The 22,858-nt window shown below is 38.4% G+C and overlaps 4 protein-coding genes and 1 long non-coding RNA gene across 9 annotated transcripts; 3 read left to right on the forward strand and 2 right to left on the reverse strand.

The window, feature by feature from the left end:
* The first annotated feature begins 1,167 nt into the window (after nucleotides 1-1,167).
* On the forward strand, nucleotides 1,168-3,343 carry LOC117188650 (ionotropic receptor 75a-like). Its single transcript, XM_033392824.1, has 2 exons — nucleotides 1,168-2,317; nucleotides 2,541-3,343. The coding sequence occupies exons 1-2, from the start codon at nucleotides 1,811-1,813 to the stop codon at nucleotides 3,255-3,257; spliced, it is 1,224 nt and encodes a 407-aa protein (XP_033248715.1). The 5' UTR covers nucleotides 1,168-1,810; the 3' UTR covers nucleotides 3,258-3,343.
* Nucleotides 3,344-4,334: 991 nt separating this feature from the next.
* Nucleotides 4,335-7,138, forward strand: LOC108162510 (mitochondrial chaperone BCS1). 2 transcript variants are annotated; one of them, XM_017297287.2, is made up of 2 exons: nucleotides 4,335-4,395; nucleotides 5,819-7,138. In XM_017297287.2, the coding sequence occupies exon 2, from the start codon at nucleotides 5,824-5,826 to the stop codon at nucleotides 7,117-7,119; it is 1,296 nt and encodes a 431-aa protein (XP_017152776.1). In that variant the 5' UTR covers nucleotides 4,335-4,395; nucleotides 5,819-5,823; the 3' UTR covers nucleotides 7,120-7,138. The 2 variants fall into 2 exon arrangements, with proteins under 2 accessions (XP_017152776.1, XP_017152775.1); XM_017297286.2 differs by lacking the exon at nucleotides 4,335-4,395 and adding an exon at nucleotides 4,403-4,463.
* Nucleotides 4,395-11,347, reverse strand: LOC117188652. Its single transcript, XR_004472778.1, has 3 exons — nucleotides 10,688-11,347; nucleotides 10,385-10,617; nucleotides 4,395-5,739 (listed from the first exon to the last, which is right to left on the reverse strand). It is a non-coding gene; the product is annotated as an uncharacterized LOC117188652 (long non-coding RNA).
* Nucleotides 7,938-9,072, reverse strand: LOC108162514 (proteasome subunit alpha type-1). Its single transcript, XM_017297295.2, has 3 exons — nucleotides 8,964-9,072; nucleotides 8,274-8,912; nucleotides 7,938-8,211 (listed from the first exon to the last, which is right to left on the reverse strand). The coding sequence occupies exons 1-3, from the start codon at nucleotides 8,964-8,966 to the stop codon at nucleotides 8,008-8,010; spliced, it is 846 nt and encodes a 281-aa protein (XP_017152784.1). The 5' UTR covers nucleotides 8,967-9,072; the 3' UTR covers nucleotides 7,938-8,007.
* Nucleotides 10,175-22,717, forward strand: LOC108162513 (LIM/homeobox protein Lhx4). 4 transcript variants are annotated; one of them, XM_017297294.2, is made up of 6 exons: nucleotides 10,175-10,266; nucleotides 12,406-12,713; nucleotides 15,927-16,080; nucleotides 20,814-21,005; nucleotides 21,870-21,921; nucleotides 22,430-22,519. In XM_017297294.2, exons 2-6 carry the CDS (start codon nucleotides 12,467-12,469, stop codon nucleotides 22,460-22,462), a joined length of 678 nt encoding a protein of 225 aa, XP_017152783.1. In that variant the 5' UTR covers nucleotides 10,175-10,266; nucleotides 12,406-12,466; the 3' UTR covers nucleotides 22,463-22,519. The 4 variants fall into 4 exon arrangements, with proteins under 4 accessions (XP_017152783.1, XP_017152782.1, XP_017152780.1 ...); XM_017297293.2 differs by lacking the exon at nucleotides 21,870-21,921 and having other exon boundaries at nucleotides 10,176-10,266; nucleotides 15,963-16,080; nucleotides 22,430-22,717; XM_017297291.2 differs by lacking the exon at nucleotides 21,870-21,921 and having other exon boundaries at nucleotides 10,176-10,266; nucleotides 22,430-22,713.
* The last annotated feature ends 141 nt before the right edge of the window (nucleotides 22,718-22,858 follow it).

The raw sequence follows: 22,858 nt of genomic DNA on the forward strand, positions 1-22,858 counted from the left end.
AATGTTTTGCAGCCCATTTTCGATCACTTATGAGCCAATACACTTGAACAAAATCAGCAATCAGCTTGCTGAAAAAACAAACATGCTTGATCGATCAAACTAAGCTGAGCTGATTTCAGCGAGCTTTTTCAGCTTTCAGCTCAGCTCAGTCTGCAATGTGCGCACTTGCACCGGTGCAGTGTGTTTGTTTTTTCAGAGCTTATAAATCAGCTATCAGCTCCGATTTCAGCTCCGCTTTCAGCTATAGTGTGCGCGAGCCCTAAGGACCAAACGGACGACCTCAAAAAGCTGTGTAGTCTCTGTCACCAGTACTGCTCCAAATCCATCGAAGGTTTTCTGCCCAGAAGAAGCCAGGTCGGACACTACTAAGACCATATGAATATTATTATTATTACAAGACCTTGTTGCACTTCGACCATATGTATATTGGACTGTTTGATATTTCCTGCAGATCCGTTTCACAGAATTCACAGCTGTCTTTATATACTAGTTTCCATTGCTTACTTAACCATTTAAAATGCGTCTCCTTAAATTTGTTTATATTTCACCGCATTTTGGCAAGATTTTTTCGATTTAAATCTCTGAGATCATTATTTTTTGACCTGCTGCACTGGCATCTGTACTCATTACAGCAGCAGCAATGTCAACAATCGAACAACTCGTTTGCGACGGCAATAGCAGTCGCACAGATCGCCATCGTCAAAACAACGGCTAAAATTTGCTACACCCAAATTCACCAAGGCTCTAAATAAAGAACATATGCTAAATGTCGTATTATTCCACTCCACTAGCTAATACTGTTACTCCGTGCTGAAACCTGAAACCTTTAGAAGCAATAAAAAAATTTCTGTTTCGTAAAAAAAAAAAAATTTTGTTGCATAGTGTTATTGTTAGTCTTTAATTAAAAGTGATAAATTAAAAGAGAATAATAAATTGACAATTAATTATAATTAATTGAAATATAATTATGAAATGTATAGAATGCTTGATTCTGTATAAAAAAAAATCCAGACTTTGTTACATAGTGCCTTCATTGTAAAACTGTACCTATTATTTATAATTTTTCCCACCTGCATTTATCCTGTCAATCTATTGGCTGTGAAAGCCATATAAAAGCACTAGATCTTTACCAGTTGCTAAGAATAAACAATAAGGGCCTCCATCGCTTTGATTTTATTAATCGCTGCACGTGTAGCAGCGGCGCATATGGACACATCGGTTTTAACCAGGTTCATTGTGAACTTGGTTGGGACTAATGAAGCAATTATTTTTTCCTGTTCAGACAAAGGTAAATATTATACAAATTTAATTTTAATGACTATCTAAATTAAATAAGGAACTCTAATTTAAAATATACATTTTTAAAAATACTCAAATTATGTAAAAAATTATTACCTCTAAAAAAAAAACCAAAAGAACTAATTTCCGACAATGTTTGACATAGTTTTATAGTTTCCGATATCACAATTAATACGGTTCACATTTTGTCAAAGCCCCAGAATTTGTAAAATACAGGGAAGTCATGAAAACATAATCTGAGTCTTGTCTTGCATGGCGTCCAGCGGGTCTTCTGTCCGCTCTGATAATGATTTTGTGGTCGGCAGAATGCATTTCTATCCAAAGCGGTTTTGAACAAAAATGGCACAACGCTCGCCTAGTTCAATTTCCGAATCACCAACGAAATAGTTTGACATTCCTTTTTTAACTGAATTTTTAGAAGAAATTCCGAAAAAATTAGAAGGATTTTTCCATTTTCATATGTAATATAAAAAGTTTATAAAAAATTAATTATATATTTCTAAATTTTAAAATGGGACCAGATTTGCAGCTCGTTGCTTCTGCGTTTATGAAAAATGACCAGTTTGTGAATTATGTACATATGAAACAAATGTACTCTCTGCCCTTTATACTGGGACGAAATAGCCATGGTCGAACTTCTGTTATAGTAAATACCAGATGTAATGGTGCAGCTGGTCTACTGGCTGATGCTTCTGCAAATAAATACTTTAACAAAACCTATCAGTGGGTTTTTTGGGGTGTTGGCGTAGAAGTAAAATATTTACTTCCACTGGAACTGGATTATATTGGCCCAAACGCTCAAATAACCTACGTTAATAAAACAAGTAACGACTACTGTCTCTGGGATATTCATTCAAAGGGACGTCACCTTCAATCGCCTTTACAACTACAATTAATAGCAACAGTAACAAATTATGAAGGCAGTAGTTACCTAAACATAGCTCGAGACATATTTAAGCTACAAAGCACTGAATACCGTGGGCAATTTAATGGGATTACACTACGAGGAGCAAGCGTTGTAAGTATGTAAATGTAGTATTAGAAAAAACACTACACTTCACTCGTAAAATTTTGTGAAAGCTAAACTGTGCGACAAAACGAAATCTTTATCTTTATAATATACTCCAAAAGTCTTTTTCAAAAATTCAAAAGCACTGCAAATTTTTATATTTCTTGTTAGGACTTTTGACTATATGCGTTCGGAATTTAATCGATTGTCCATATCCTTTTTTTTATCGTAGATTGACCAAGAGGATATAACTACAAATGAACAAATCGAGGCTATACTTTCGAGGTCTACAAAAGATACCGGAGTGGCCGCCTTTATAAAATATCACTATGAACTTGTAGGACTTTTACGGGATCGTTTTAATTTTTCTGTTAATTTCCGTAACTCAAGAGGATGGGCTGGTCGACTAGGTAACACCACATTTCGTCTTGGACTTTTAGGGGTTGTTAAACGAGACGAGGCAGACATTTCAGCATCGGGAGCGTTCAATCGACTTAACCGTTTTGCGGAGTTTGATACAATACATCAGAGCTGGAAATTTGAGGCTGCATTTATTTATAGGTTTACTCCAGATTTAGATACTCATGGAAAAAGTGGTAATTTCTTGGCTCCATTTAGCAAAGCGGTTTGGTTTTTAATTCTTGTTTCGCTAATAGTGTTTAGCGTAATTTGGTTGCTTTTTGAAATTATTAACAGCAAATTGAGTCCTACAAATGATCCAAATGACCAAATCAACAACATACCTGATACTGAATCACAGAAATATTACTCGTTAACAATTCAAACCAGTTGGGCTGAAAGTTTCTTGCAATCGTTTGCAGCTTTATGCCAACAGGGCTTGGATCCGATTCCAAAAGATCACTCATCGCGTTTTGTCGTAATAACCATATTTTTATTTTCACTTGTAATATATAACTACTATACTTCTTCTGTGGTTGGTGGAAATTAAAAATGCGTCTCCTTAAATTTGTTTATATTTCACCGCATTTTGGCAAGCTTTTTTCGATTTAAATCTCTGAGATAATTATTTTGTCTTATATCATTATTTTTCCCCATGCTTGAGTTAAATATATCTCTTCATTAGCTTTATTATCAATCCAAATATTAAGCAGCATTTACTATAAAAATGTAACCAAATTAATTTAAAATTTAACACGACAATATAACTGTGAACCAAACATAATTTTTCTGAAAGGTTTGGGGATTGCAGCAAAACAGATTTAAACAAAACAAAAAAAAAATATTTACTACAAAACAAAATCATGAAACATTTTTAAACCATCTATAAAAAAAAGTCGGTTTCATTCACAGCCATTTCTACATTAAAATAACATCGTTACTTTTTAGCACAAGTTAGCTCAAAATTAGTGGTTATCCGCAATAGACACGTTACGTTTTCTATTATTTCCAAAAAAGACAAAAAACCAACAAACATCAACAACATATTTTTTATTAAGACATTCTACATATTTCGGGGATTAATTAATTAATTCATGACTTTGATGGACTGCAAAAATTTTAGTTCTGCATTAAAATCAGAAATATGAATTTATGAATTTGTTCTACCCAAGGTATGCACTATGAAAAGATTTCTATAAAAATTTCGAATTTATGCCAAAATCTCGGCTGTCTGGCACAAAATATGGCAAGGAGCGAATTATTTGTTTTTACCTCTCATTACTTTCTAGAAACAAGAAACGGACGGATTAGGAACATCCCAACTGGATGGTGGACTAACTGAGACATTTTTGGCATGGCAAAACCTTCCGGTCGCCATCCCACAAATGGATGGCTGATGTTAACCTGTGGGAAGAGGGTAAAATGTTTTTAGAGTATCCATTGTAAGGTTTTTGGTAAATTTTTAACGTTTTACGTCAAGAGTGTCTCTAGGATACATATAACGTCTGGGCTTATTAGTTATTTTAGACTGACTGCCAAGTGCCAGCTGCCAACAATCGGTGAAGACATCGGTTGAAATTGTGAAAATATCGCTAGTACATACCACAGTTCCCAATTATTATTAGAAATTTCGATATATACAAGAAATATCGATAGCAGTGATAGTTGCTCGATTTACTCTGAATTTGGTATAATAATAATTTGATTTAGATCTTATATTATTGTTTTAGTGTTAATTCCATAACTCCCAGAAAATGTATGCGCTACCATCATTACTTTGATAATTAAATAACGATCAATTTGATTCTAAAATTAAAACAGAGTAATTACATAATTACATACATAATTCTATGTGTACAAAAAAACCATTTTATTTTATTGTACATACATATGTACATATACGCCGGCCGGTTGTCAACAAATGAATCCCATTTTCAATACATGGATAGACAATTATTTCGGAAAAGAAAAGATGCAATATATCTATTCATATTTGGAAACTATTCTGAGTTTTGTCACAGCACACGTGCTACGACCGAGTACTCCGTGTGTGTATACATATGTTTGTGCCGTACCGGTGTTGGCACAGCAAACTTTGGAGTTTGCTGAGACTTCCAGTCGGTACCTCTCTGTGTATTCTCAGCAATTTGAGCTTGCGATTGGACTTGGTTTGGAAAATGCTGAATGATTGCCATTCCGCAATGCGGTTTCCCACGAAAGTGGGAGGAATGTATTCCCATCCACTGCAGAACAGCACTGGAAACAGTTCAGCAAAATACAGACAAACTAATGCTTCATTTCATCCCAAGTTTTAAATTATGGGTGTATGACATCGAAAACAGAAGGTGTCTATCCGAGGTCTCCACGCAATACCGAAAGCCTTTGATATTTCTGAACGGCAACCTTAATTGGAACTTCCTGGATCCCTCCTGCCCATTTTTCGTGATTGAAATGCCACTTGGCCAACTGTAAGCCAGTTTTTGCCAAAAGAAAGCTGACCTCATCAGCATTGCGATCCAGCTCGAACTCGGAGTCGGAAAGAATAGTCAGTCGGTTCAGTAGAATAGGTTTTTTGCCATATATTGTAGGCTTCTGATAGCTGAATAAAGAGCGCTCGAAAGACCATAAGTTACAGTGTTGAAATTATACATGCTAATGGGATCAGTAACTTTGTTCCTCCATGGTACCATCGAATAGCCCATAAAATGTCTACACATCTTAGAAAAAAAAAGCTTGTAATTATTAAGTCTCTTTCGAATTTGAGTCTTAAATTGAATGTAAGAATGGACTCCAGGACTTTTCCACAAATGTCGTTGTTGAATTCATTAATTTCTTACCCCTTGTGATTGAAACTCGCGCCATTCCGACATGCTCACACGCACATTTTCGTTAAATTTTCGATTCATTCGTCTGTTCTTTCTTCTCTTCTATTTCCCATGTTTCATTCATAATTCATTCCACGGTCAATGTTCCATATGTTGGTGTTGCTCCAGTAGATCCGGCATTAAATCCATATTCTCGGCGTACTTCATCTGTAAAAAACAATTAACTAGTATTAAATGTTTATTACTTTTTTACATTAAATTTAATTATTTTAAATTTGTTTTTTAGGTGATATGGCCTTTACCGAACTTTTGTCAAGTTTATCAACAAATCCTTATTTTGGTGCTGGCTTCGGTTTGTTTGGAATCGGCGCTGGTGCTGCAATATTACGAAAAGGCCTTCAAGGTGGAATAATACTCTTTCGACGCCATTTAATGATAACTTTAGAAGTTCCATGCAGAGATAAATCATATCAGTGGCTATTAAAATGGATAACAATTAAAGGAGCCCGTAAAACTCAACATTTAAGTGTAGAAACCAACTTTCTTCAAAACGACAATGGCCAAATCAAAACCAGCTATGATTTTATACCAAGCATTGGAAAACACATATTTAAATATAAAGGAAATTGGATTCAAGTGGAGCGGACTAGAGAACAGCAAACATTAGACTTGCACATGGGAGTGCCTTGGGAATCGGTGACGCTAACAGCATTTGGAAACAATAAACAGATTTATTCTGATATCTTAGATGAAGCTCGTTATTTGGCCTTAGAAGAAACCGTTGGTAAAACGCTTTTGTATACCGCGATGGGCGCAGAATGGAGGCCTTTTGGTCATCCTCGACGCCGTCGTCCTATTGGCTCAGTAGTATTAGATAGTGGAGTTTCTAAGAAAATTATTGCTGATTGCAATGACTTTATTCAAAGTTCTGTGTGGTATACTCAACGTGGGATTCCCTACCGGCGAGGATATTTACTTTATGGACCCCCTGGTTGTGGAAAATCGAGTTTCATAACTGCTTTGGCAGGAGAATTGGAATATAGCGTTTGTTTGTTGAATTTATCTGAAAGAGGGCTTACCGATGATCGACTTAATCATCTTTTGAACGTAGCACCAGAACAAACCATAATTTTGCTTGAAGATATTGACGCAGCATTCGCTTCTCGGGAGACAACTTTGCAACAAAAATCTGCATACGAAGGAATTAACAGAATAACATTTAGTGGATTGTTAAACTGTTTGGATGGGGTTGGTTCTACAGAAGCTAGAATTGTATTTATGACAACCAATTACTTAGATCGCTTGGATCCCGCGTTAATACGTCCTGGAAGAATAGATTTAAAGGAATATATAGGCTATTGTACTGAATATCAATTGGAAGAAATGTTCAAAAACTTTTTTAATAATACTGACACTGATACTGGGGTAAATTCTGTAGAATTTGCACAGCGTGTAAAATCGTTTGGTCGCCCTGTAAGTCCAGCTCAGATTCAAGGCTTTTTTATGAAACATAAATTATCTTCCCCAGAAACTGTTATTAATTGTTGTAAAGATATTTGGGAAGATTCCTTAAACATAAATAAATAATATAATTTGTTAAACCCAACCATATATACATTTTCTTCAAATGTCCGTTCTCCGGTATATCATGAGTTCTTTTCCAATAGGAGACTCAAAAGGCTTATCAAATTATAGTACCTTAACTAACAGCTCACTCTAATGGTGACTGAATCCGCGTTGCGGGTTAGTTGAGAGGAAAGGATTAAGTGCGATGATTCCAAGATCTTACATTCTTGCTGCTGCTTGCAACCCCCCTTAGATGGATACCGTTGGTCCCATTAGATTTAAATTTAAGTTTTAGAATAGGACCTTGTATTCCAAACGAATGGTGAATCAAACGTTCATCCTCCAATGGAGGCTATTGGCTTTTAGTTGTAGGCGCATTTTCTTAGCTTTAATCGGACAAGAAATCGGGACACAAGAATCAAAAAATGTGTCAAGTACATTGTAGAGCATGTTTGTGACTTTCATAACGTTAGTCCACAAGAACAATGCGGACCAATCCAAATCCATAGAACGGTAAGCTTCGTAAAGTCGGCTTTACAAAAGTAGCGGACACGTTCATATAGTTACCCGACCGATCCGATACAGTTGGTCGTATATCGAACGACACTTCGAAAGTAGAATGGTATAAGTATAGTAAGCGGAAGGGCTAGGATCCGAAACAATGCACAGATCAAGCCATCGGCCCAAGAACCAGGTAACGGAATCTTCCGAAAGCCCGGGCTAATTACAAGATTGAGGCGCCAATTGTGACCAGCAAGCCGTCCCAATTTCGGTGGAGACCTTGGCGTCAGCCATCTTTACGTACCAGAACCAAAATACGTCTGGGTTTGTTTTCCCGATTAATGATATTTTTGAATTTATTCACCATTTATTTAATGCTTTTATAAAGACATATATGCTCTCAAAAATCTATTCCTCCGTTGCGACAGCTACGATTGGGTCTCTAGGTCCAGAGGTTGATGGACCTGCGTGCGATGTGCTTCCATCATCATCATAAGGTTGATCAGCGGGAGGATTCCCTTTCTCTGAAGCCATTCTTAGATATATCTCGGTTTCTTTTTCATTGAGAATTTTAAACGGCTGATTTTTGCCGACAATGGCAATTGTGATATTCTATACAAATTTTCAATAATTATTAATGAAAGATTCTATTACATTATTTATTATAATCTTACCAATTGAGATGCACTCTCATTTTTACTCTGCATTTCGTCTGTGGGCAAGGAGCCATGAATCGCTGATATTCCGTGACATATAATTTCATCGTTCGAACAGTTTAAAAATGTGTTCAGATTCCTCTCCAAATATGTACGTGCACTTTGTGAGCGGGACCCAATAGAATTAGCTTTGCAATTATAAAAAGTCGCAGACGGTGTGACTTGATATATATGGGGCCCCTTTTCATCATAGCCACCAACAAGAAGGCCCACTCCGTAGGGACGTCGATCGTACCGTTGAGTGGTCGTTTGCATCTTATTACCAAGATTTGTAATCAAACGGGATACCGGATAAGCCGAGCCGTAAGAATGCTTGTAACTTAAGCACTCAGAACGTAAGTATCTGCTAATCACACGAGCGTCAGCAGTTATGCCAGCGATGGATATTCCCAAGTGATCATCAATTGGAATAATCTTACGCTGAGAAGCTGACAGCTCCGACGATGGTTTGCAAAGGGCAACCAAAACAGCAAAATCACGATTTTTTAACCCAACAGTTGCAGTTCCAAGCTTAACCGCTTCCATTGCGTACTCGACTTGGTGCAGTCGTCCTTGCGGACTCCATACAGTAACATCACTATCATACTGGTTTCGAAACTAAACGAAACAAATTTTAAAAAAAGTTACTTTATTAAACTTATGGCTTACCATTATTTTCAGAATAGAAGCCGCACAGGATGACAAGTAGTATTTCGGAAAGCTAGATATGGCACGGCACCAATAACAACGACAATAAACAATGAACAGAAATAATCGAAAATTTTAAAACAATGAACATTGAACATAAGTTTCGGTTCATGACATTGAGCTCAATTTGGATCGGGTGAATATGTAACACAGAAGGAATATTGCTATTTAAAATAGCTCTATCAAAAAATCAAATTTTTCAAAATACAACAAAATTTTGTACAAATTATAACATGTGTAATCAGGTTTTTGCTTGAGATAATGTTTCATTCCCAAATTGTTCATATCACTTGCGTAAGAACTATCCATACAGTATACTGATTTGAGTTCATACACCAAACATGTAGCAAACGAACTTTTTTTATTAGCTCACAGGCCGTTCGACTCCGCCGCGTCATTATGAGCCAGCCAGCGCAGCTTTTCCACACTTGGTCCACAAATTTAATTTCATTTGTTTATTTCTCGTTTGCGGATGCGACCGGTTCTGTCATTGAATGGATACATGATTTAAAATTTGATGCTTTCGAACGTGCAAAACAAGGCGGTATACTCAAACTTGCTCGTAAAAAAAAACCAGGTGCTTTTGAGCACATCAATTAATTCTACCTAGTGCAGCACAGACGATAATGAGCTATTAAGCGGAGTATGAGCGCTATGAAATAGCAGAAAAACGGAGCAGAAAAAAATACTTTAAAAATGTTATAGCTCAAACAAAACACGCCGACCTAAGCTATCCAGCTGAAAAGTGGTGTTTCTGGCAATTTTATATAATCGACCAATTTATCTATTCGTCCATAGCGATTGATTGTCCTCACAACTTTCCATGATCTGAAAAATTCAGCAGAATTTTAATAATCTGCCTTGTGGAGAACATTGCAAAACAAGATTCAAAATGAATGCAAATGACGATGCAGACAGACCAACTTGGTCGGAACAGCGGAAGTCATCGAGTCTTTTTTATACGGTTGTCTTGATCATATTCTAGGAACACGAACTATTTAACAGACATTATAGATGCCTACCTTATATCACAGACTGGAAAGCAGAATAAGAAAAAACCTGACACAAACATTTATAAATTTGCAACGCAGTGTAAATTATATTGCCTTTTTCCAATGTTCCTAATTAATTCTGAAATATCATGTTAACTAAACGAACTCGAATACATCCAATTCGATAGTATCGATTCCTTTCATCACTAATCTAAATTGCATTTTTAACCAAAACAATATTTTAAAGGTTTAGAAAATGATTTATTAAAAATGTAAGTTAAAAATGATGTCAATTAAGGTGTTAATTTAAGCTTTCAATGACGATTAAATCTATTGCTTTCCCTCTTACAAACTTAAGAATATTTACAAATTAAAGTTATATTTTTTTACCTTTTGATATTTTCCAAGCCAGCGGTAATACTTACATGCATATGTATGTGCATATACATCATTTCATAGTATTTTGTGTCAACGTACAGATTTGATCAAAATTGCATTCGTAAAATGTTGACGATTAAAACGCGTTTAAAGCGATTATAGCTGTCTCGAAACACCAAAAGTATTCATGTTCATACATATGTAAATATCGTAATTCTAATCACCGGGTCCATTAAATGCATCTTCTATTAAAAAATAAAACAACAAGACAGTGTCTTAGTTTGTGTATAAAGTGTTTCACACACCCATACCTACCGAAAAGATGTACATATGTATATGCATACATATGTATACACACATACAAAAACTAAAATTTAGTTTTTGTATATCTTTTCTATTGTGCTCATAAGCATAGTTCCTGTATAGGTTCCTTTTATTATCATTTATTTTTTTTTTTTACTGCGAAAATATAATTATCAGGCAGGCTCTAGCTTTCACTTTCGCAAACATTTTCCGATTTACTTTTAAAAACGCTAAAATTTGTGCACCCTTTTTTCCAAAAAGCAAACATTCTCCTTGCCGAAATGAAAAGTCAACGGCTTTTTTTAATACAGCTAAACGAATCTTAATTGCTAATAAAAACCAATTTGTATGCATCAACGTAAATTTGATACCATTACTAGGGCAATATAGCTTGTCTCTTTTATAAATAATTTTTTCTTAACCCAACTTCAAGTTTGGCTCGTAAATAATTGGTTAGGGCAACAACCGTTTCGTTTTCGTAAGAACAGCTGACGCTGTCCGATTTGGTGATCGGAACGCTGGCAAGAAATATTTTGTATCACGCTGTATATTTTGAAACAACCAGGTCAACGGTTTTTGTTTGCTAAAATCGATGAGAAAATGAAACATATCGATGACGAAAATTTGAGAAATCGGGAGCACCTAAAAACGAAAACGAAACGTTTTGGCTAGTAAGTAAAGTAAGTGAAAACCAGAGCCTGCCTAAATACCCTAAAATATCTAAATTGCTTATATCAAAGCGGCAGTGGCAGAATAGGTGCTTAGGACAATCGAAGAAAATATCTCAGTTAAAGCCAAGAGAATTGGTACGCCATCCGCAATCCAATTTTTTGTCGAACACAACAAATTCGACGAACATGTGCGCCTGTGGATGGCTTGCTTAAAGCACATGGAATGTAGGCATTAGAAAACCGTCACTTATTTACGAGTTCTTTAATGAATTTAATAATGTACTGGTCCCATTTTGCTGACATTAACCTCATAGATCAGAATCTACTCGAATAATTTAGGTCTCATAGATCCTGGTTCTTGAATAGTTAAGGAGACAATGGACGTAGTGTTCCTCGCAGCGAATTTCTTTTGTTTCCCAACTCATCGAAGAACCAACTCATTGGTGTCATGACGTAGTGAACTTCATGTTTAGAGGGCGGTATTGGGTTTCTTCTCCTTTTCTTTATTGTTTTTTTATTGTTTAAGTTCTAACTTCGCTTCCACCAACTTAACCTAACTATCACCAACGCTGAATGTTAGTCGGCACTCGATTTGAGACCATTTAGACCGTGAGAGTTTTGGAAGTTTGGAAGATCGCAAAGCGCTTGAGGGTATTTGCCCGAAAAGATGATTTCATTCTCGCCTGCGTAGGCCACCCGCTTGCAATCTATTTTTGCCTTAAGACTGGAGATTAGCACTCTCAATATTGAAGATACTGGATTACTTAAGATAATTATTACATCCACAAGTAAAAACAGGTCGAAAGACATTCAGTGTGTCTTCCTATGAAAAACTTGATGCCGTGTTTTAGTCACAATCAGGTGTTTCCTCCATTTCTCTCGGTCTCTCTCTATTTCCCTCATCAAGTTAGATGATACCCTTTAACTGCTTTTATACCTGGAGAGTACACCAACTCTAGTCGTATGCTTTTTATTCAGTTTCCTAATGGATAGGTAATAGTACCATTTATTCAGACAGCATTTATTTAATATATATATTCTTTTCTTACATATTTGCAGGTTAAAACTATAAACAGGATATATGACCCTAACAATATAAGTCATTAAAGTACTTTTTGCAATGAATGCATCGTTCCATTCATATAGAGATTTACTAGTGGCACATCCCCAAGATTCCTCAAGTCCGGAAAATTTTGCTCCCGTAGTTATTGGTTATAGAAATACTGCCAACAATAAGGATATTGTCGAGACCAGCTCAAATATTTCTTCGTCTCATTTATCGTTCATGGACGAATCGTCAAACGATTTCAATAATCATCAGTTAATTCATCCTAACTCTCTAATTAAAGTGTGTGGTGGTTGTGGAGGTAAGATATTAAATAAATCAAATATGTTGAGTTTAGTTTTAATTATTTCGGATAGACACAAACTTTTTCTTATTCTTAAGCTATTACAATACTTGGATTCGTTAACAGAATATATAGTAAATACGTATATCAAGCTATAATGTAATTATTGTATAATACCACTGTACAACAGTGATTTTTTAATTTGCACGAGACATACATTTGTTGTAAGAGGTTGCTGAACACATCCTCATACCTCAAATTTGCAATATATCACAAAAATCCTTTTTTAAAATTAAAAAAAACCGTGATAGGGTGAAAATATCAGTTGTAAACTGTAAAGAGAATGACATTTCATACGAATTTTTATTCGTGTATTAAAAAAAGTCGAAGCTTTGTCATTCACTAGACAATTTTTTTTGTATTCTCAACAAAAACAGGCACATGCCATACCAAAAAAAGTGGCAACGGCAATGGAAAACAGTGGGTTAGGCAAGGTTAGGTAGAGCTTAGGTAATAGACACTCACAGAGAAAATAACTGTCGTTTGTCTGCCCTCCACAATCAGTTAACGATTTTAACTAAAGCCTCCTGTAGAAGTAAAAATACTGGCTAATTCGGGTACTTAATATTACAAAATTTTGGTAATTCAAGTAAAAATCTTGTAAAAGCGGTATCTGGGGAGAACGAGAAAGAGGGAGAAAGGAGGTTCTGGTGCAGGAAGGGAAGGAAATGTATTTGCAGAACTTGTGGGAAAGTAATGCTTATCTGGGTTGGACTGCACCGATGGTTTGCTCCCATTACCTGTTTGCATTTACTTCGAAAATTTCTTGTGTGAGAAGCTGCAAGTAGCCAACGCTCGCTTCCTGTCTGCTAGCAGATATTTGGTGGTGCTCTGTCTTGTCAGTTTGTCGGCGGCATCGGCCATCGATGTCCCTTTGTACTTTGTACTCATATTATGAAGTGGTCTAACTGCACTGCGGTCTCTTTAAGAGACCTGCAACAGTCTTTTACGGTCGTTGATTGCGACGATATTGAGCCTAGTGGTTTGTCTGCGTGGCTATCTGAGAAGACCCACATTAAATGCCCGTCTAGAGAGAGTTTGCAGATGCCCTCCGGCAACTTCCGCTTTGAATATTCCGAGTGAGTGATCCACTGCAGTGACCAGGCAGCCTGATGTTAAGCTCGTCACAGTAGGTTCGCTTCGTTTCCTAACTGGGATGGATACCTGGAAAGGCGTCGAGAGCTATTTACTGAGGATACCGTAATCTGTTTTCTCTGGTTATTGAAGGAGTGTCGTCAAAATTCCTGAATGCCTAAACGCGAATAGTTTTTAATGCTTGGTTTCTCTCACTTTGAAAGCGGAAAGTGTTGACACATTTCTTCTCCTTAAGTATACTGGAAGATGGTGCAGCATTGTGTCCAGGGCATCGCCTGGGTTAGTACATAGCCCGCCAGTTATACGTAGCTCTGCAATACCCTGTACTCAGCTTAGCTTGTTAAGACAAGTCTTATCAAGGACTGGCCCTCTCCTTGCGCATGGACATAGTCGATGAGCTTCTCAACCAGTGCCTGCGGAAAGGAGTATTTCGTAAGAGGTGGAAGATGCTGTTTCTCATTCCCTAACCGGGTAAGCTGTCGGGGGAGCACCCTTCTATTATGCCTGATCGACAGAGCGAGTAAACCTCTTGAAAAAGTAAAATGATTACGTTGGGAAAGGGCGTGCGACTTCTCACCTTACCAATATGGTTTTCGCAAGTTTAGATGGTAGTATGGTAGTGGAAATTGCTTCACATGCAATTGCCAGCACTCTGTGCAAGGGCGGCGAGAAAAGTACTGCGTGATGGTTCCGCTGAACATTAGGAATGCGTTCAAAACAGCTAGGTGAAACTGGTAACCACCCAGGTATGAAGTCAGGTATAAACTTCAAAGTGGAAAAAATAGTGAAATTTAAGAGAGCGGTGAGTTCTTTGTTGTCATGATTGACACAAGGCTCTGTTTCCAAAAGCACTTGGCTTTTATAAGCGCGATGGTTCAGCAGCAGTGCCCTCTCAAGATGCACACGGCGTGCAATCAGCAAAGCCTAAGTGGTAATATGGCTCGAATACGGCCACCCAAAGACGTTGGACTCTCAAACTCATCCCAACCATCGACACGTGGGTTGAAAGTGATCGCATAGTCTATTTTGTAAACATGTATATATTAGCCTTGATCTTGGAGAGTCAGGTTGGTCATGGTGATGGAGCAGATCCTCACTGACTGTCTCCGAGGGCAGCGATCTCCGGTTACCTGCTTGTCGAGTCGGACTTATAGGAGACTAGGATAAACTTTTCGTACCCATAATACATCACACCACCTGTCTTTCCAAGCAGGTCTACCAACTCGTCGTTAATGACGAGGATCACATGACGCCTCTGTCTAGCTACCTTCTAAACGTTGGCCATATTCCAATTTTCTGTAAGAAGACCTTCAGAATTCTGATAATCTTCTATGGTAGGACCTCGCCTCGACTCGATCCCTTGCGCAGGTGCCAGAAAACACTGGATCGTCGTTAGCTACGATGTAGGTCGTACGACTCTTGTCCTTTGGCTTATTTTTCGGTTCAGAAGCGCCGCCTGCCCGGTAACCTGATGCCCCCTCATGGATTGGCCCAATAGGCTTTTCGGATCCCCGCAGCGCTTAATGCCTCGAACGCCTTAGTCTCCCTCCCCGTCATTTTTTGCACTAGTTCTCCAAATGCAGAGATAGAGAGAAGGTCTTGTCGCTCCGGCACTTTAAGATGGGTACTCCCATGAGTAGGGAGGGAAGGGTTAGTCACCCGAGGAATAGTCCGATCGCCCCGGCAATCATATCTCGGCATATGACGGTGTCACTTTTGACGGTTCGTCCGTGATCGCTCTGTAGGGCAAGGGTGCACAGCTGCATCGGGTCTGGGAAATCCCTAAGCCGAAGCCTCTTTACCCCTGTCCAAGTGTACAGGTATGGCGGGCAAACCCGTTATCCTTTAGTGCCCCTGTAACACTCGATGGCTGACCGCAAAAGTCCGCCAATGTCTAAGTTCCGCTTGTATAAAAACGGAGCTGCGTACCTTGCCAATTTTCTAATTATATATATGAAACTCTGTATGAAAAATGTTATAATTATAATGGTATGTAAATTTCGGCTATCCGAATGTGCGTATGTTTCCGGACTTTACAAGATTATACTAACATTTGGTTTTCTTATTTATTCATAGATAAAATAAGTGATAGATATCTTTTATATGCTTTAGACAGATATTGGCACAATGGTTGCCTAAAATGTCATTGCTGCGGAGCCATGTTAGCCGAAGTCGGTTCCAGCTGTTTTACACGAAGAGGTTTGATACTCTGTAAAAAAGACTACTCCAGGTAAATGTTTAACTTAATATATTAAAAAACATAATGCTTAATTATATTTTTATTACTGACATAAAAAAAATAAATATAAATACAAAACATGAGTTGTCCCTTTTTTTTTGCGGAAGATTTAAAAAAGCCCTGCGCATCTATCGGCGAGTTGTCACTACACTAAAGAAAGGTATTAATACGTTTACAAGTTAGCCTATAGAAAAGCGTTGGATGAATTCAAAAATGTTCTGATATTAGTGCTAATTTGACAAAATGTAGCGGCACAAATCGCGAGCGTGACAACGATGCTTTCTAAGTTGATAGAATAACAATTCTTTTTAAATAGAGTTTCTAGTAAATAAAAGTTTCGTGTCACGGTGTTTGTGTATCAACTTCTCCGAATCGGCTCGACCGCACTCAAATGAAAGCGAGTAGAATCTCGATAGAACAAAGAAATGGGGTTTACTCTTTCGTTTCAACCCGTGATTCCGGGTTCCTGACTCAAGAATTACAAGAAGGAAATGAGGCACAACGAAAATCGTGGAGGAACTTCTGCTCTATCACCGCAATATGCTATTAGAAAATCGAAAGTTAATTCCGGTAATAACAATAACATGCAGGCACAAAAGTTATGCAGACTGGATTAGATCGCTACTTTCAAATAAAGAACGAAAACTCAGCCCGCAAACTAACGGGGCAATAAATTAAAAATAAAATAAATAAAGCCCAAGCAACACCAAAGGGTTTTCGTTGCTGGCTAATAATGCAAACGATCAGCTGGAGAAATCACTCCAAAGAAGCCATTCATTCATCCAGGTAAAGAGATCCAGCACGCCAATGAACAAAGTTGTGGAACTTATTCAAAATAAAAACATTCATGTGTTACCTCTTATTAAAGGGAATATACATACATGAAATATACATCCAATAGCAGAAGGCAATTTTAAATATCTAAATGAGCAAGATCTTGCAGATACATAAACGCAATGGGGATAGATCCAGGGGATAGATCCAGTATAGATCTAGATCTAGAAACTGCGGCGGAAACCACACAGCGAACTGTACCCTCTCTGCAGTTTACAAGGAATTGAAGTGAAGGAGAATCGCCTTCTGATTTAGAAGAATTACCAAAAGGCCCGAGAAAAGCTTGTTCTGAGAGAAAAAACCTATTGGCAGCTTTGGCAGGACGTTTACCCGATTACGATTCTGACGGGCCCCAGTTCCTGCGAGTTTGTGAAAGGGCTTGATCTTCGGTGAAAACTATCCATATAACTCCCCAAAACACTGGAAAATGTGCGCATGAGAGGATTGTTCAATGAAATGCAGATAGAACGATAGAAGAGCTTGGCTTAAACCAACACATGTGGAAATGCTGACGTTCCTCAATAAAGACAAGTTCACTTTAAAAGTGTGGATCTCCAAATAATCTTCACTTTCACTTTGGAAGCTTATTATATTGTAAGTTAACCGGTTTTTCAAGCTCTATAACAGAGTCTGCAGATTCAAAGAGAATAAGATTTTGCAGAGCGAATAGAGCAACAATAACAAAGATAGAGACGTGAAGCGGCCGACAATTCTAGCAGAGAGAGGAGAAAGCCATGTCTCAGCATTGTATTATAAAAATACAAGCTCATGTATTCCGATAACGGCGCGTGCTTAAGAACATCTAGCCGAGGTTCCGAGCTTAAGAAGGTAATTAATCGCAGCTCATCATGAACATCAGGACGAACCATCTCTTACTGAGCACGTTGGATGAGAAGTCCAGTCGACAGGTCTGACCAGACCCACTAATTAGCTTCACCACACTAGTTTATGGCGGTGACGACATAGTGATGGTAGATTTCAGACATACTTTCAGCTGATAAAAACAAACATGCTTGATCGATCAAACAAAGCTGAGCTCATCATGGTGAGCCTTCAAAGTTTCAGCAGTTCTTATACCGGTTCAGTGTCTTTGTTCTTTCGGAGCGCTTACTTAAGGCACATATGTTACTTAGCCGATTAATGGAATAGACTAAATAATTTTCTTTAGGAAATTTCATTTGTTTAATCAATGTACGAATGAATATGGATAAAATTCATTTTAGGATTTGTTTGTTTGCCGACCTGTTTCCATCCCAAAAGATCCACAAGGCTTTGTCGTGCTTAGGGTATTGCTTCCATGCTCGCCAAGACACTTCTGGAACTGACCACGGACGACTACATGGACCTTATTGCCGCTTGGCTGTCTACGAATAATTTGACCACATCATGTGCTCGTTCCGTTAGCTGAGCAGATCTCTGCAGATGGCGAAAACTTCCGCCTAAAATTACGTGCACTGATCCGGTAGCTCATTTTCAAGACTTATCTCAGCGTCTGTACAGTACTCCTACTCCTCCGTCCATCTTGGAACCGTCTTGTTGAGGTGGCTAATCCTATTTTCCAGTCGTCAGGTTCAATAAATGAGGTAGTTTTGACATCGAGGCAAGTTTGGGGTATCATGTAGAGAGTAAAACTGATCAGGCCCCTGTCAATTAACCTATGTCCGACTCCTTTTAGCGGCATGTTTCCTGATGCAATTAGGCGTTGTGCTGCCCTTCCTGCAGTCAGAACGAGTATGTTTTCGAGTGCTTTTGTTGGGGTTGACCTCAGCACCCTTGTGATGCAGAGCAGATCATGTCGCTGATGTATTTCCATAAGCTTATTGGACTTATTTTCAGTAACTTTCCACCACACTAAAACGTCATACAGCAGAGTTAGTCGCACCACCGAGTTAAAGATCCAGTGCATAATAGCAGGTGACAGGCCCCATGTGCTGCTAGCATCCTTTTGAAGAGAGGATGAGGTCCGTCTTTTTGCGTTAATACGCCGTCTTTTTTGTAAAACTCTTTATTTATTTATTCTTATCCGCCAACGGAATATAAATCCTTATCTGGCTAGACTTACTTATTTATAACTTAAGATATTATCAGAAAATAACAAGAATTAATTATGGTAAAGGAAGAGGTCTCCAAGCAACCGACTGACGGCTCCCTTCCCCTGGAAAAAGTCAAAACGCATCCCAGCTGGCAGCGCATTGTACTGTCGAAGCGCCCTACAAATGAGCTCATTAAAGCCATAATTGGTCTTTGGATAGAATAAGCATGCTGAAATATTCCGTCTAGTCCAGACCCGTGAAGGAGTCTATGGTGCAGTGGATTCTCTTAGAGGTTATCAGATCTGTGGGAGGTGTTGTTCCTTGGTTGCTAGATCCTGATGGGAAGGTCCCATCCTGGAAGTGAGATTCCGTTAGTGCCAGTTTCTTCAGTACTATCAGTCTGCGGAGTTTCAGGGACTTACTCGATGTTGGATCATAAGTTCCTCGACGTGTTTCGTTGTGCCTTACGTACTTCTTTCTTGTTACTCTTCAGTAGAACTTTGCATTAATAATAACCTAGGTCGCTTGTTTGGTGATCTTAATGCATTCCTTAAGATTATTTTGTTATAAAGATAAGGACGTCTCTATATCCTCCGAGGATATCACTACGCCCGCCGCGAGTTTTGAAGTAACCCAGTTTGTATTCAGGCGGTTTCTATAGACAGTTATATTCGGAGAGCGTTTTGAATTCGCACTTGAACTGTGAACTTATAATGCAAGAAGACTCTCCTGACGAGGACTCTCCAGCTACTTAGCCAAGTACTCTATCCTGCCTGCTACGAGTGTTAGATCTAGTAAGTTAGACGAGGTAGGACTTACGAAGGTATATTCCTCCCCCACGTTTGATAATCCTAGTTAGTTAGTGACTCAACTCTGTCGTTGATATCGGAGCTGTCCGTACCAAAGAGAAGTAGCTGGCTTCAGGCACCAGGCTCTTTATTGTTTCAAGTGGTACGGGTCCGCGTGTGCCATATAGCAAGAAGCTACCTGAAGGTGCTTTTCCACACTTTCTACTGCCACGTTCGCCTTTAGTATAGACGGGGTTAGATCCCTGTGCACCACTTCCAGTTTGGCATTATCGGAAGAGCGTTGCCTCTCCTTGTTGACGTATTCGCCGTTCGACACCCCCATTTGGGTCATTTGTTTGTAATTCAGTCGACACTCCTCTAGCTTGGCTTTCTTCTCTTGGGAATTATTCGCCTTTCCTTGGAGACGGATCTGCATATTGAGGACCGCCTTTTATTGAGCTTTAGCCTTCATACCCTCCCTGAAACGCTTTAGCCCTTCCCTACGCAGGGAGCTAGTACCTGGTACAGGCGAGCGGTGAGGGCTCTCTTTCTCCGTCTTGCTGACCGAGAGCACGCGCTCCAAATCTGAGTCTGTCTCAACAACGGGAGTGAGTCAGTAGCCATGGCCTGCTCCCTCCACGTCAGAGGTGGCCTCCCAAGCCAACCAACTGATCACCTGTTTTTTCGAAAACTGGTCAACTGGACAGGCTGCAACTTTTTCGATAGACAAAAGGAGAAAGATCAATTCTGAGTGGCAATTAACCATTTAATTGGCACAACCAATTAAACCATCCTTAACCATAGTTTCTAAATGGGTATTAATTTTCTTGAGGAATATTTCCAAATCTAATAAACTATTTTTAACCATCAACGTACGTTTTTTCGATAGCTACGCCGGAAACTTAATTAGCAGCCTATGTACTTGAAGTATTCTAACTGAAGAAAAAAGGAAAACAATTGCTATTGACGATTGTATTCTGAAATTATAGCGATATATTTTGTTGTTTTAGTACGATATCTTTTGTATTGTAGAGCTTTTTCAATTTATAAATTGAAATCTTTTTTGCAGTATGTTCGGATGCTCTGGAGTATGTTCCGGATGTGGCGAAACAATTCCTCCAAGTGAATTGGTAGCAAAAGCGCTTACTGGAATAAATAATATTGATATACAAAGTCAACAAAAACAAATAATTAACTGTGTATTTCATCTAAGGTGCTTTAGTTGTGCAAAGTGTGGCTCAAGTCTACGCCCTGGTGATAGGTATGTATGTCTATATTTTACATTTTACAAGAATTTGATTATAATGGGGGTTTAGCCCCAACTCACTTCGCTCGTGCGCCAAAAACCCGTCCCCCTTGCTCAAGTAACAAAGAAAAATACCATAGATAGAAGCTTGGCCGATTAAAAAGTGGCATGGAGTGAGCACCTCCTCGTCGTTGGGATCTGTGCTAACCTCTGCCATGATGTCACCGTCCTGCATATGATAAATTGATCAGGCAGGGCCTCCTTAATGGCTTCTGGTGCGACGTTGTTCTTCGATGTCGAGAAAGTTGTACAGAAGAACTCTTTGAGATGCAGAGATTGTCGTTTCTGTGGATTTTCCTTTCCGATAGGCATGTTGTGCCCTGGCAGTATCTGAGGATTTATTGGTGACTTCAGTTGTTACCCGACTTGACCGTCAATGATTTAGAGAAGAAAGGACGATACATTGATTAGATAAAAACTATTTTTGCCTTATGCCAAGCGTTTCCCACTTTCCTGAAAATACATTGCAGCCAGTTGATGGCCACGTCTGACCTTATCTGGGCATTTTAACGGGTTGAAGCTGTTTACTACCCAGCTAATGTTACGTTTAGCCTTCACTAGGTTCTACAGTCAGGGAAATGAGTATCGAATAAAATGTGTAGGGACTTCTCACTGGATTTAGTCCACGTACCATCATTTCCTTTGCGGTACCCCACCGAGGTTGCAGTTTTCGAGATGAAACTCATTGTGCCAGATTGTCGTATCTAGATCAGGTCGGATCAGTATTATATCCAGAAGGAACACATCATTTTGCAGTGACTACGGTACCGGTACCTTCTCCACGCCGTTACTCATCCTTTCTCTCTCTCTCTCACACAGTCTTCCACGTGCTGTCTGCGACGTCTGGCGAGATATAACAGCTGGTGTTGGTGTGAGTAGAGAGAGAGGGACAGATGTTGCGTAATCAAAACCACCAGCAGAAAAATATTTAAAAATTATAATAATTAGGTGGAAATAGTAAAAAAAACTGACATTAGAATATAACAGGCACCGTGGTTTCTCTGTTTCTGTGCCAACAAAATTTTAAGAGATCTTTCCTCCCACAATCACAAACAAATCAATTCGTCCTTTTTACAGACAGCGATAACAAAAGAGAGAGAGAGAAAGAAAGCATGCCGCAGTCATCGGCACCGTACAAATTCTGTACGTAATTGCCTGTACAATATTTTGTATAAGTTACATAAATCATAAGCTCACATTTATACTGCCTGAGTACCAGGTATCAAAGTAGAGCGACTCTTACCGCTGATAGTAGTGTACCGACTCTTTTTTTTATTATTTCTGCTTTCCATAAAGCAGACTTATTCCATAATATTATCCCTAATATTGGATAAGCAAATGAACTATATGTGAGCACACGATTTTTGTAATATTTTTAGGTACACGATGCTAGGAGCCAGCTTGGTGTGTGAACAGGATTGGCATAAACTGCTCAAAAGCCCAGCAAATTCGAATGGTACGCTTGCACAAAGGAAAGGGAAAGTAGGAAGACCGAGAAGAGCCAAGGATTAATAATATTTAATGTCTTGTATTAAATAAACGTTTATTTTAGAACACAGTTCATTTTATAGATTATCTTTAAAAATTCAATTAAATCAAAATGTAATAATCCGAAAGCCCCTATCCCACTCCTTCAATGGAAATATACATAATTATTTTTTTATACAGTTCTGAATGTAAAGGTAAACTAAATTGTCGTCGATATTATTTGTGATTTTAAGGAGACGCCTCCAAAATAACAAACCATCGACAGGCATTGTAAGCAAAATAGTATGCTGCCATAATATCGCCGTTTTCAGAAGACATCA

This window comes from Drosophila miranda, chromosome 4, assembly GCF_003369915.1.
Source record: "Drosophila miranda strain MSH22 chromosome 4, D.miranda_PacBio2.1, whole genome shotgun sequence".
Classification (NCBI taxonomy): Eukaryota; Metazoa; Arthropoda; class Insecta; order Diptera; family Drosophilidae; genus Drosophila; species Drosophila miranda.